Below are 13582 nucleotides of genomic sequence, written 5' to 3' on the forward strand. Positions count from 1 at the left end.
TAATAAAAAAAATATTATCAAGAATACGATTTTTGCCCTAATATCAAAGGTCTTACTAGAAAAAAGAAATTATGATCCAACGTGAATTTTCTTGATAAAAAAAAATATGATCGTGCCTGGTAACATGTGCATGTAAAATGAAGCTTAGCGTAAAGCTGACAATTTACACAAGGTTTATTTCTATTTCTTCTGCTCCAAACTTATTTCAAACTTATTCTCTGTCTGCTCGTATGAATGTAACACATCATAAGAAAGTGTTTCACCGCTGTTCAAATGCACTTTGGATCGCATCATTTATATGTATAAATGTTTTCCAACTGAAAGGACTAAATATTAAATGAAACAAATGACAATAAAATGCAAAGTAATCTCTTCAGTAATCAAAATACTTTTTGAATGTAACTGTATTCTAAATACCAATGATTTAAACTGTAACGGTAGTGGAATACAGTTACTTATATTTTGTATTTTAAATACGTAATCCCGTTACATGTATTCCATTACTCCCCAACCCTGTAAATAGGCTACTATATCAAAAATCCACACACCTGTAAAGCCTTTTAGAGATTACTCAAGATAATACATACAATATATCACCATAAAAATTGTGTTTGCAGCTAATTATATTACGTTGGTTATTTAAAATATCAAAGTAAATTAACAAACATAGATTCCTTTGTTGAAAATATTCTCTCTTTTTTTTTTTTTTTTTTTTTTACAATTATAACCCCACTGATTAATTTTTCCCAGTATACAAATTTCCCACAATACAGGGATTGTTATTTTCCCTCCCCTGCTTAGAAAAGTATCAAAAGTGAGAACTTGTGTGTGTGTATATGCCCTTACCTTTAGTAGTAAATATACCACATACGCTCACAGTCCTAAGAAAAAGTACAAATGCAGCATGTAGATGCAACAGTTCCATAACTGTCAGACTATGCCACCATTTCAGTTCAATGTACTGAGACACCACAATCTCTCTCGCCTCCCCATGTACATATGTTCTGTGTGTGTGTGTGTGTGTGTGTGTGTGTGTGTGTGTGTGTGTGTGTGTGTGTGAGCGAGAGAGAAAGGGGGAGAGAAAGACCCTTGTGGACGTATCAATTAAATCGGTAAACGATTAACCAGATGGTGCATGAGTGGACATATAGTGACCAGAGCTGGTTTGGCCATGTAACGGGTGCAATTATGCAGAGAAAAAAAATAAAAATAACTGGAGGAAAGAACACAACTAATTTAAACCTCAAAGCACACTGGTGTTTGTTTGTTTGTATGAATGAATGCATGTGTCATGTTGTGGTTACTATAGTTCAAAATGCAATTTTAATCATAATTTATTAATTAATCTTTATATTGCAATAAACTAGCCAGTGTTGGTTTCATGGAAATTAATAACATTATTCATAATAATAAATATTTTTAATAATTTGTTGTCCCAGTACAAATTACAGAAAAATATTGAATCAATGCACCTTTAAAATACATTAAAAACATGAAATGTTCTTCTCTAAAAAATGTCCTGGAAATCCTATGACATTTTGTGTGCACAGATATATCTGTGTTGTCATCTAGCAGTCCCATTACTGGGTCTTCCAAATTGTCTGCTAGAACGGTTTCTCTCTCCTTGGTAATATTCTTCTTTCTTCTCTCCAAATCTAATTGCGACTACCTGAAGGTTGTGTCATAAGTTTACTTTCAGCTTGTGGCTGCTCCATTGGTTTGGCTATGAAAAACAAAAGAAATAAAAAAACATTAAAAGTTGTAAGATTACAAACTGATGTTTACATTATATGACAGTAAATTCCTGGTTGCACAGAAGATACATGCATCATTAACTTTCAGTGAAGACAATGAATAATAAAATACTTTCCACATTGCTGGAAACATAAAATACTCCATGAAACCATCAAATATCAAGTCTTGTGGCCATCTATATGCCAGTGTACTCATAAATGCTGACAAATTTCACTTTTAGTGGATATACAGTGCTGCTGATATGGCTCTTGTGGAAAAACAGACCAAACGTATTGATGAGTCATCTTGCACTACAGAGATTTTTGTCCAAATGAATGCTCTCTAGAAAGAGAATATCCACCCCTCAATACCATTTGACACCAACTAGCAAGTTGCAAATCATGGTTCATGCCTGTGGCATAAATTAAGCACACTGGCTAGCTATTGAAAAAAGAAGGGACAAGCCCTTCGATATGTCCTATGCCTCATAAATCCTGCTTCAAAAGGAACTATGTCAACAATGGACAAAACAATGGTTTGTCAAGCCATTTCATAAATTACTCATGATTCAGTTACAATAAATATTGACTGAATGACCCAGGGCAGACACTCTTTTTTTTTTGCACCAGGGTGTAAATAACATCTGCCAAACAGTGCAGCTGTTTGCACCCCAGTAGTCTGGTGGAACCACAGAAATATATGACAAACTAAACAATAGGTGTTGCTGCAGTGGAGTAGGGTGTAAAGACAGTGTGTGAATGTGTAGTACTGTCCTAGTGACTGCGGTTCGAATCTATGTTTTGTCCCACTCTGTTTCCCATCCAATTTCCCGTTTCCCTTAATACTACTTAAAATAATAGATAAAAATGAATATAAATGTTGATTTTATTGCAGTGATTTGGTCACCAAGGATCTACCTTTATTTGCATCAGGGTTGGAGTGCAAATAATATCTGCCACTATTTGCACTGGGGTGTAAATAGCATATACCATTATTTGCACCAGGGTGCAAATAGCATCTGCCATTTATTTTACACTTGATTATAAGTGCTGGTCGAGAATGGCAACTCTTATGAAAGCGTGGATTGTAAAAAAGATATGATGATACCTGTGTTCATCCTTTGCATCTCTTCATCTGCTTGAGCGTTCTCTTGACTCCTTTTTGATTTAGCTGCAAATATAAACATCATTTATTTAGACTGAATTTGCTCATTTATAACACTGTAATAATTACGCCAGTGTTTATACTTTTCTGGGAAATCAACCTACAAGTGCTTTAATTATAGTTGTCTCTGCACATAAATCAGGGATAGGAGAATATATTTTAAGTGAAAAAAATACACACATCACTTTTAAGAAGATGGATTATTATGAATTAAGTATTATTATATGACAACGTGGACAGTAATCACTTATCTTCTCTTCACTATTACCTTTGTATCTTTTTATAAGTAAAGTCAGAGCAAGAAGACCAAGTAAGCCCACAACGATACCTAACATCCACAGATTATATGCAACAGAATCTACATAGAGAGAGAGAAAGAGCAAGAGTTTTAAATTAAGACAAATGTTGCTTTTAAAAAGTAAACTGCCACGTTTCAACAATAAGGGGTTCTATGCTTGGTCCAGCAGATTAATTATAGATGGATGGATGGATGGATGGCTGTATGGATGGAATTCATGGAACAATGGATACCTTTCCCATGTCTGGAGTGTGTAAAACTGACATGGATCTGTATCAGATGTCTCATCTTTACTCCTGAGAATACACATGTGTAGATTCCAGAATGATCGGCGCCAACAGGCTTCTCCAGGGTAAGCGATCCATCCTCATTCACTACGTCCTCCTCAGTAAGTTTTATGTTATCCCTGAAGCTAGTGGTTTTCTGGGTCAAGCTGTCATACTTGAGGATTTCTGTGGTTGTGTTTGCTTTCGTAAAAGTCCAGGCAAGAGTGGAGAATTTAAGGTTCTTGTGAGCTGGGCATGGGATGACCAGGTCTTGCCCTTCAGAGCCAGTCATTTCTGTGATATACATGGGAAAAACAGAAAGAGTCCTAACTATTATCACCCTATACAAAAAAGGGTCATTTCAATAGTAGAGTTTTAAGTTAAAGTCAAATTGTTTGAGCCACATGTATAATCATTAATTAACAGCCAGAAGAATAAACACTACCTCAAAATTATGAACACACGTGACTGAATGTGTGATTCTCATCTTAAAAAACTTTAGCCTAAAGGCTTATATTTAAATGCTTTAAGTTAGTTTTGTAGACAAATATAAATTGTGCCTATATATGATTTCTTTTTTTGTTTCTTTTTTTTTTTTTATGGATGAGTAAGACTGGGTTGAAAAGGAAAATTGTAAATAGCTGTAATCTATTCATAGGGTGCCTGCTTTGAAGAAACTAAAATATAAGGTAATTAATATAATAATATATACAGTAAATGTATCCAAATATAATTATTTGAAAAACATTTTTGGTCTCTGCATACTTTCCATACATTCATTTGTTTTTTCATAGTGTTGATGATTTTACTATTATTCTAAAATGTGAAAATTAGAGATAATAAAGAATGAATTGGTTTCCAAACTTTTGACTGGTGGTGTATCTACAGTAAGATTGCATCTTATATCATTTTTTGCCACATTATCCAAAACGTCCTAAAATTGTCATTTGTTTTACCTTTAAGTTGTAATGAAGCTGTCCATGATTGTGTGCCATATTTGGAGGTGATGTTACACACATAAATATGTTCTAAGCTGTTATTCTGCTGTTTAAGAAGGCTCTCAACATAAAAGAGGCCCTTTCCGTTAGGAACCATGCGGGTGATGGGCTGCAGAGCAGCAGGAGTTAAGCTGGGTTCTGTGCTCCACTGTACCATCGGTGGTGGGTAAACATCTTTAGTAGAGCACTGAATCAGCCCAGAGGGGTTTGTGTCAATGGAGATGATACTGATGGGAGCTGGAAAAGTAAAAAAGTAAAAAAAATAAATATATATATATGTATACAAATTATTTACTTAAGGGGAAAATGGGCTGTTGGTGTCTGGCAATCAACCTGTTATTTAGTAATAGAACTCAGGTTGATTAATCACTTGATACTATATCGATATTTGGCCTTTTACAGATTATCAACATCGGCCAGTAACAGTTCCCACACTTGCTGTGTGTACTGCATGTAAAACTTTGAAGGCTGGAGACCTCCAAAAGGGGGCGTAGTTACTCCTAAATGGGGCTACTGCAACTCTAAAAGTGGGAGTCACTTCCACTCACGGCTAAGGTTAGGGAAAGGGTAAGGTAAGGAGCTCCCTATGGACCTTATTCACGCTAACGCCATCTTTGAATTTTAATGGGAATGACAACAAGGCTGTGAGGGACAGACTTACCAACTTTTCAATGGCACGAACGGTACAAAGCTGTATAAAGTTCCTAGATCATATCTGATTTTCCACAACTCATGTTGTCTTAAGTTCTTTGTATACTGGATATTTTATCAATGTTTTGTCTGCGGAACAATCCAAAAACACTTTAAACTGCAATACAGCCCTTTGAAGAGATGGTAAGTTTATCCCTCACAGCCTCGTTGACATTCCTATTAAAAATCAAAGATGCGTTAGTGTGAATAAGGTTTATATCTTCAATGGTGGTTTGGAGTGACCACCCCTTTTTGGAGCAATGCCTGCAGCTATAGACCTTATTTACAATGGCGTCATCTTTGATTTTTAATGGGAATGGCAACAAGGCCGTGAAGGATAGTCTTAGGCTACAGTCTCTTCAACGGCATGAATGCTATAAAGCTGTAAAAAGATAATTGATCACATTTGATTTTCCACAACTAATGTTGTCTGGAGCATTTTGTCTACTGAGTGTTCTTGGAAAGATATTTTTCAATGTTTTTTTTTTTCGTTTAAACTGCAGTACAGCCCATTGAAGAGACTGTACGTCTCTCCCACACAGCCTCACTGTCATTCCCATCAAAAATCAAAGATGGCGCTGCTGTGAATAAGCACTGATAAAAAAAAAAAGACTGGATAAAAAGAGCGGGCTGCCACCCTGACGCTATATTTTGCTGTTTACAGAGCCTTGGGCTACCGTTGCCACAGGCTTTATTTCCCAGGAATCCTACTGTATTTCAGTGCTATCTGTCAGAACTCAGAGAGATATTTTATGGTGGTATTTAAAAACTCTTTAAAACACGTTTAATCACAGGTAGTACATTTATATAAATAAAAAAATTTAAATAAAATAAACACTGTAACAAGATTTTGACAGAAACAAACCTTCTACTGTTGCAACAACATATGTCTGCGTTGCATTGTTGACCACACATTTGTATCGTCCTTTATTCCTGATGTCTACATTTTTGACAAGCAGCGATGCGTTGCCCTCGGAGATGTGGTCGTTAAACAGCCACATGGTGCCATTGCTGAGCTGCTCTCCCGCCTGCTGTAAACGGAGTATTAGTGCCTCTTGCTGGTACCATTGAATGTTCACATCAGCATGATTAGGCGAGAAAGAGCAGGGCAGGGTACAGTCCTCAGAGAAAATGCAGTTCACCCGAACCTCTGAAAATGAACAGAAGGGATTTGAGATTTCTAGTCCTACCAAGAACATCAGAATCGTGTATTGGTATCCCTTAAAACAAGCACTACTTAAATATAAACGTATGAATTTATAAGTTATGTAGGCCTACTCATATGGGATATGTGTAGCTTACAAATGCCAAAAAAGGATTTGGACACTTAAAGGAATAGTTCATCAAAAAATGAAAATTCTCTCATCATTTACTCACCCTTGTGCCATCCCAGATGTGTATGACTTTCTTTCTTCTGCAGAATATCTCAGTTCTGTTGGTACTCACAAGGCAAGTGACTGGTGTCCTGAACTCAAAAGGTCCAAATATCACATAAAGGCATCATAAAAGTAATCCATACAACTACAGAGGTTTAATCAATGTCTTCTGAAGCAATCCAATTTCAGGTGAGAACAGACCAAAATGAAATTCCTTTTGCACTATAAATCTTGACAGCAGTCTCCTTGTTGATTATGATTTTAAGCTCGAGAACACTTCCTGTAGTGCCATCAAGCACTAGGAAGTGTAATCGAGCTTGAAATCCTGATCGTGCCAAGACTCTGCAATGGCAAAATGTACAGTGAAAAAGGAGTTATATTTTGGTCTGTTCTCACCCAAAACCAGTTGGATCACTTCAGAAGACTTTTAAAAGATTACTTTTATGATGCCATTATGTGATATTTCGACTTTCAGAGTTCTGGCCACAATTTACTTGCATTGTGAGGACCAACAGAGCTGAGATATTCTAAAAATCTTAATTTGTGTTCTGCAGAAGAAAAAAAGTCATACACATAATGGGTGAGTAAATGATAAGAGAATTTTCAGTTTTGGGGGAACTATTCCTTTAACTCTGGACATTAAGGTCCACAAAGGCTTACAACCAGAAATTGTCCAAATAAAAAAAAAAAATCTTTATTTTAAACGGTATATCTATTTTATTTTTAAGGCCAAAAATAATGGCACTTGTTTTATGACATGTTTGGTTATAACATTCATACACTGTATATTGAGAGATAAATGCATATACTGGCTAAAATAGATCCAAAGGCAAACTTCCTGCTTAAAACTACTCAAACATTTGTAACTTTTAAAAGACACTGTTAATAAGGCATTGCTGCACCAGTTGTTCTGACAATTCTGTGCCATCCCCAGTTTCCAAACCATATACTGAGTGGGTGTGCATGTGTACAGTGCACACATATGTGCACTTGTATGTGTGTCACTTAAATACATGGCAGCAATGTTCTCTTCTCAGAAACTGAGAGTTCTGCTGGCCCTCTTTTCTGCCAGCACTTTTCTATGGGTCATTACATTTGAGTGTGCACCCATAACAAACAAACCAACATCATGCTAAGAGGCCATTTATCAGTAATGACCACTTATGACTATGATTGTTTATCATTCAGCACTCACCTTATCTGAATCACAAGAACTTCTCCTAGAAGACTGTCTGTCTAAAAATAATACAAAATAAATAGAGCTGTGTCAAGTGCATTATGGCACTGACCTTTTTTTTTTTTTTTTTTTTTTTTTTTGGACATGGGCACAGCTCTGCATGCACTGCGAGATTGTGCCAAACTAAGTCTTCAATGGTTTCAATGGCCCCAGAAAAGTATTTGGACACTTAAACCACATACACTTAGGAATATATGAATGTCATTGGACAACAAAATATAAAACCAAGTGAGATTTAGTTAAAAGAAATACTGAGCACAGGCTCACATTTCAAGCAAACCATTTCACAAGAAGTTTGTTAGGTTTTAAATTATAAAACTATAGGTATTGTGTTCAAAATGATGTCAAAAAGTATTTGCACTGGTCACCACATGTTTTGGAACATGTTCATTGTTAATGTGACAAATTACATCTGTGGTTACGCTGCTAGGACACTTGTGTGAAGTGAACTTGAGGTGAACTTATGCATCCACTAAAAACACCTTGACTGCAGTCAGTGAAGTCATTACAAATTGACTAAGAAAAGTGAAATTAGTTCTTAGAAAAAGTCTTGAATCATTGGTTTGCTGATGCCACTTGATATTTTCTTATCTAATGACATTCAGACATTTTAAATAGGCTTAAATGTCCAAATCTTCACAGATCAAACTCATCTGAGTGACAGTGGAGCAGTGCTGTTGTTACCATCTCAAACCTCTTTTGTGCATAAGTGTGTTTGCATTCATCAGGCTAATGATCTCTGGTTGTGTAAACGTTTGCACCTCTGTTTCCATCTTATCTTGACTTGATGTCATATACAGTATGCAACACTTTCCTTTGTGCTAAGTGACTAGTCTAGGTCTATTACAAAGAATTCCTGGAAAGCTCTTGGCTTGTCCAAATATTCACAGAGATTGTGTAAGTCCATACAGATGACAGCCTAAAGTGAGAGGTAAGACTCTCTCAGCTTCTTCTCTCACAGACTGTAATAAGAGGGGCTCAAAAATGCATTTGCAGAAATTTTGCCTCTGCATGAGTTCTAAAACTATCATCAACTTTAATTACATAATAAGGTGTATTCATAAGAATATTTCATCTTTCTTGGCATCTTGTTTTTTTTATTTTTATTTTTATTTATTTTTTTGTCTGGCTGTTGTGATATATAAATTGCTGCAACTACATTTTCTATTGCAGGAATAATGTACGTTTAAAATATATGGCCTGATGAAAGTGGTAGATACCAAATCAAAATCAAAACTTATGAGAGCAAACAGAAAAAGCTAAGGTAAATAATCCACTTTAAACGTACAGAAAACAGAAAGATGAACAGAAAAATGCATTTGTTGAAATTTTGCCTTTAAAATTATATCTATGGCTATCTGAAAGAAGGCATTTGATGATAGATTTCACACATGCCTAAATCTTCAATATAGTAATTGTAACTTTGAACCTATTAAAGTAAACTTCTGAAACTATGAAATCAGACAGAAAAGCATTCATGATAGGCAATGCATCAAAATGTTATATTTGGTTAGTATATTTTCAATATTGGAAAGAATTCCTGTGGAACTACAGTGCATGACCATAACTAGAAAACAGATGTCTATGTCTGATCTTGCCAACATTTGTTCCTCTTTACTTTCTTTACATAATATGTTATATTTATAACAATCATTCAGCTTCCCTGGATTTTTCTCAGTCTGGTTGGTGTGACATAATGTTGATTTTGCATGATAATAATGCTTATTAATAATCTTGCTTTCACTGGCCCTATGAACTGGCTGGCAAGTACAGAAATCAAAGATGTCTGAGTGTAAACAAAGTAAAGGTAAGTAGAATTATTTAATTGTTTGATTTGATAAAAGATAGTGGGGACAAATTAAACCAGTTTGGTGATTTTTTTTCTAATGCAAATATACCATCTAAACAGAAAATTAAAATGAATGAAAAGAAAAATACTTTACTTTTAAGAAAACAGTATGTGAAAAAATAAAAGTGAATTAAAGTCCAACTTACCTGGAATTTTACAATCCACTAGTGAAAGAATCCATAAAACTGCATGAACACCATAGTGTGTCTTTGTCATTCTCCCTCAAAACAATGTGTAAAAGCTGAAAAAAAGCTGAGAGAGAGAGACGGAGAACAGAGCGAGGCGTGGAAATAAAAGAGAAGGATTGACAGAAAGAAAATTGCTGAGAAGATGAGACTCTTCAAAGAGCCTCTCTCAGGGATGTAATCAGAACCTGTTCCTCTTCTTTACTGTTTCAATGGCAGAGACAGACGAGAAAAGTAGCTCTTGAGCCCACCTGAACGAGTCTTTGTGAATATAAAAAAGAGAAAGAGTTTGTTCCTCAGGTGACTACTTACTATGTAGATTCTGCTGTGTGAGTTTGTTGAGAGAGAAAGAGAGAGAGAGAGTAGGTAGACAGGTTTCCACGCCTCTTTCATAGATCATGAGTTTAGTCACTAAATGCCAGCCATCCCACTAACCCCCACTCCTCCAAACAATTTTAAGATAACCTTTCCATTTCCCTTCTGGCCAACATGTTTGAAGGTCCATCTGTTTTCTTGCCACCTTGATCTTTGTTGAGTGTTTGTTGTCTTAAATATGGAAGTGGTGCAAATTGCCAACTTTCTTGTGCAATTTGACAAACTCAGTGTGGTAACTTTGTGTGTTATGTTGAGCTGATTGCAATAACTCTGATTCTGATGACATCAGAGCATGAAACATGTGTTTCCTTCCTGAAGGAAGCTTCATAGATGGGTTTGGCCAAATAACATTGTTTTTTATTTTGTATTTATTTTATTTTTTTGCAGTGCATTCCACATTCTGCTGACATATAGAAGGTGTGCAAACTTGTTGTATTTACAGAAGATGACTGATGACTGTTCACAGATGGCTTGAGATGTGCTTGAGATGTCACTTGCCTGAGATGATCTTCAGCCCTGGGGCAATAGTTGCACTATCCTGTCAACAACGTGCCTGATGACATGGCAGTGGTGGTTAAATTCTGCCACTAGGGGCAACACAGATCTTGGAGTCCAGTAGAGACATTCCTCTTGCTCAGTCACAGCCAAAGTCTTTAGTGGAGCTAGTCAGGTCTCAGCGACCATCTAGGCCAGGTTTTTTTAAAACAGGGATCTGGGGACCCCCAGAGGGCTAAAAAGGGGTGCTTGAGGATCTATGAAATATTTCAGAGAAAAACAGTATATAAAGTTTTTTTTTTTTTTTTTTTTTTTACTTTTATCAAATGTGACAGTATTCGGGCACTGCATGCATTCTCACATTTAAAAAAAAAAAAAAGCTAGACGTCCAGATAGGTGTCTCGACTAATTTTTGAAAGATGCCATTCTTTTTAAACTGTCGCAGCCTCTAAAAAAATGCTGCTCAAGACACTGAAAAAACATGTAGCCTAGTGAAAAGCAAAGCTGGATGGAAAAGTGTGTTCGGCGTGAACATAATGTTTTATTCTGCTTTCAAAAGACAACAAAGAAATTTGAATTGATTGAAATTGTTTCTTTTCAGGTTTTGAAATCTAAAATTGCGTTAACATTTGGTTAAAAAAGTTAATGCAAAATAAAAAAATATGATTTAAGACTAACTTCTTTTTGCTTGAGTACAATATACAAGCTAATTGTTTAATCTGACAAACAACACAGTATTATTATAATGTCAAACTTAAATTTTTCTCACATTGTATAAATAGGTCTGTAGAAATGAAAATATATATAGTTGCTTCTATATTTTAGAAAAGGTGGACACTCAAGGGAATCATCATATTTGGGGCTCCTTGGCATCAAAAGTTTATTTAGGCAATAGTATGGTGAGCAGTAGAGCTCAAACTTGAATAGGGGTTAGACAAAAATCTCTGTTTGCATTTCAATATCATATTTTAAATAACCAATAAAATATCAAAATATTGGTATCATAAATTTAGCTTAAAAAGTTTTTTTTTTTTTTTTAGTTTGGTCAATAAGCCTCTTTTATATGAAGGGCAGAACTTTTTTCTAACACTTCTACTGAGCGTTGCAATTAATTTTTCTTCCAAAGGTTCCAAATTTCTTCCATATTAGCATAATATGAGGTCATCATTCATTTGAGTGAAACGTGATTGATTCATGTGTTAATACACACTGCATTAAAAAATCAGTAAACGTGTTTAGGCAGAGGGATTATAAGACTAGTCTTCCACTGACTGGCCACGACATGATACACAGGGTGAAATAGCCGCTCAGTTCACTGACATATGCAGTCGAACTGCTTCGTGTTACAGCTCCCTGTAACTGGGAGAATGGGAAGAGAAAAGACTCTGATTCATGAAACAAACAATTTTTATGACATTTTGGTAGCATTAAAAATGATTCCATTCAAGTTGCATCAACATGCACCTTTGAAGTTGTGGTGTCTGTATGCACCATGGATCAACTCAAAACAAGTGTGTACTGAGATGACTTAAGTGAAATATATTCATTTATTCATCAGAGTTATTCCTTGGACATGTTAGACAGTAGGTAAGACAGCGGTTATTCTTCATTAATCATAGTGGCTGCCATGTTGATGGAAAAACATATCATGCATATTCAAGTTATTGATTTATAAATATGACGTGAAGACATACTTTCTAAATATCTGTTGTTTACTATGTTGTTTTGACATGAGTGTTGTACAGTAGCTAGCATGACCTGTAATGTCTCTTGTATGGAATGCATGGCTTATTTGCAGAGGTGGGACCAAGTCATTGTTTTGCAAGTCACAAGTAAGTCTCAAGCCTTTGCATTCAAGTCTCAAGTCAAGTCCTAAGTCAAGACAGGCAATTCCCAAGTCAAAACAGGCAAGTCCAAGTCAAGTCCCAGGTCCTCAACTTTAAGCATCAAGTCTTAAACAAGTCATTAGTGTTTTCTGCCCAAATTAGTGTCTGAGTATTAACTACTGTAGTAATTACACCCTCCACAGTATTAGCAAGTTTTAGCACAATGTGTGGACTTTTCAGACAGCCCCTTACCACACCCTCCACAGTATCAGCGCGTTTTAGCACAATGTGTGGACTTTTCAGATGACCCCTTACTCACCATAGGCAACATTTCCTACTTAATGATAAATTAACAATCTGAAACAATTTCACCGTGACACCATCTGACCGGTTTAAATATGGCACAAGTGGTGTACCATATTGATTTGATATGGGACGCATCATTTCATCTTTAAATAAGGGATGATCCCATATTTTAAGGTACGGGTGGCAACCCTATGTTCGTTGGTCCACAGTGCATCTTTTAGCTGGTTTCAGCAATGAGACATGCAAAATAATTCACGGCAAAACTGTAGTTGCAGCGCACTGAGCTCTGTGTAACTAAGTAGCTCGTTAGCTAACCTAGCTAACACGATAAGTTGAATGTTACTGAACCATAGCTGATATGTAACAGTTAACAATCTCAATTGACCTCTGTCTGTGGGTTTTCAGACGCCTCACAAATTGGACATTGTTGATGAAGCGTCTGTAATTTTTGAACCACAGGTTCTACATGTTGCAATCCTTTTGTTGCATTTTTATTGTATTCTTTAAATCCAAATGAAATTACATTTGTATAATTTTGGCTGTGTCGTCCTTGAATGTGCGATCTTTAAACTTGGTCCTACTCTAGTGGAAGTTGATTGGTTGGTTGTCTAATTGATTGAATGTGGAGCGTGGAAATGCTGATTTGAAAATCAAATAAATTGTTTATTGAGGAAATGAATCATTGATTTGCTGCACATTTTAAATGTACAACTCTGATCTTTGGTTTTAGAAGGTATAAAGTCTTTTCAAGTCACAGGGCTTGAGTCCTAGTCAAGTCACAAG

The 13582-nt window shown here is 35.8% G+C and overlaps 1 protein-coding gene across 2 annotated transcripts; it reads right to left on the minus strand.

Moving 5' to 3' along the window:
* Window positions 1–1353: 1353 nt before the first annotated feature.
* On the minus strand, window positions 1354–10335 carry hhla2a.1 (HERV-H LTR-associating 2a, tandem duplicate 1). 2 transcript variants are annotated; one of them, XM_051683360.1, is made up of 8 exons: window positions 9759–10335; window positions 7722–7762; window positions 6016–6300; window positions 4419–4697; window positions 3430–3756; window positions 3167–3256; window positions 2842–2904; window positions 1354–1723 (listed from the first exon to the last, which is right to left on the minus strand). In XM_051683360.1, the coding sequence occupies exons 3-8, from the start codon at window positions 6149–6151 to the stop codon at window positions 1656–1658; spliced, it is 963 nt and encodes a 320-aa protein (XP_051539320.1). In that variant the 5' UTR covers window positions 6152–6300; window positions 7722–7762; window positions 9759–10335; the 3' UTR covers window positions 1354–1655. The 2 variants fall into 2 exon arrangements, with proteins under 2 accessions (XP_051539320.1, XP_051539319.1); XM_051683359.1 differs by lacking the exon at window positions 7722–7762.
* Between the last annotated feature and the right edge of the window lie 3247 nt (window positions 10336–13582).

This window comes from Myxocyprinus asiaticus, chromosome 42 (genome assembly GCF_019703515.2).
Source record: "Myxocyprinus asiaticus isolate MX2 ecotype Aquarium Trade chromosome 42, UBuf_Myxa_2, whole genome shotgun sequence".
Lineage (NCBI taxonomy): Eukaryota > Metazoa > Chordata > Actinopteri > Cypriniformes > Catostomidae > Myxocyprinus > Myxocyprinus asiaticus.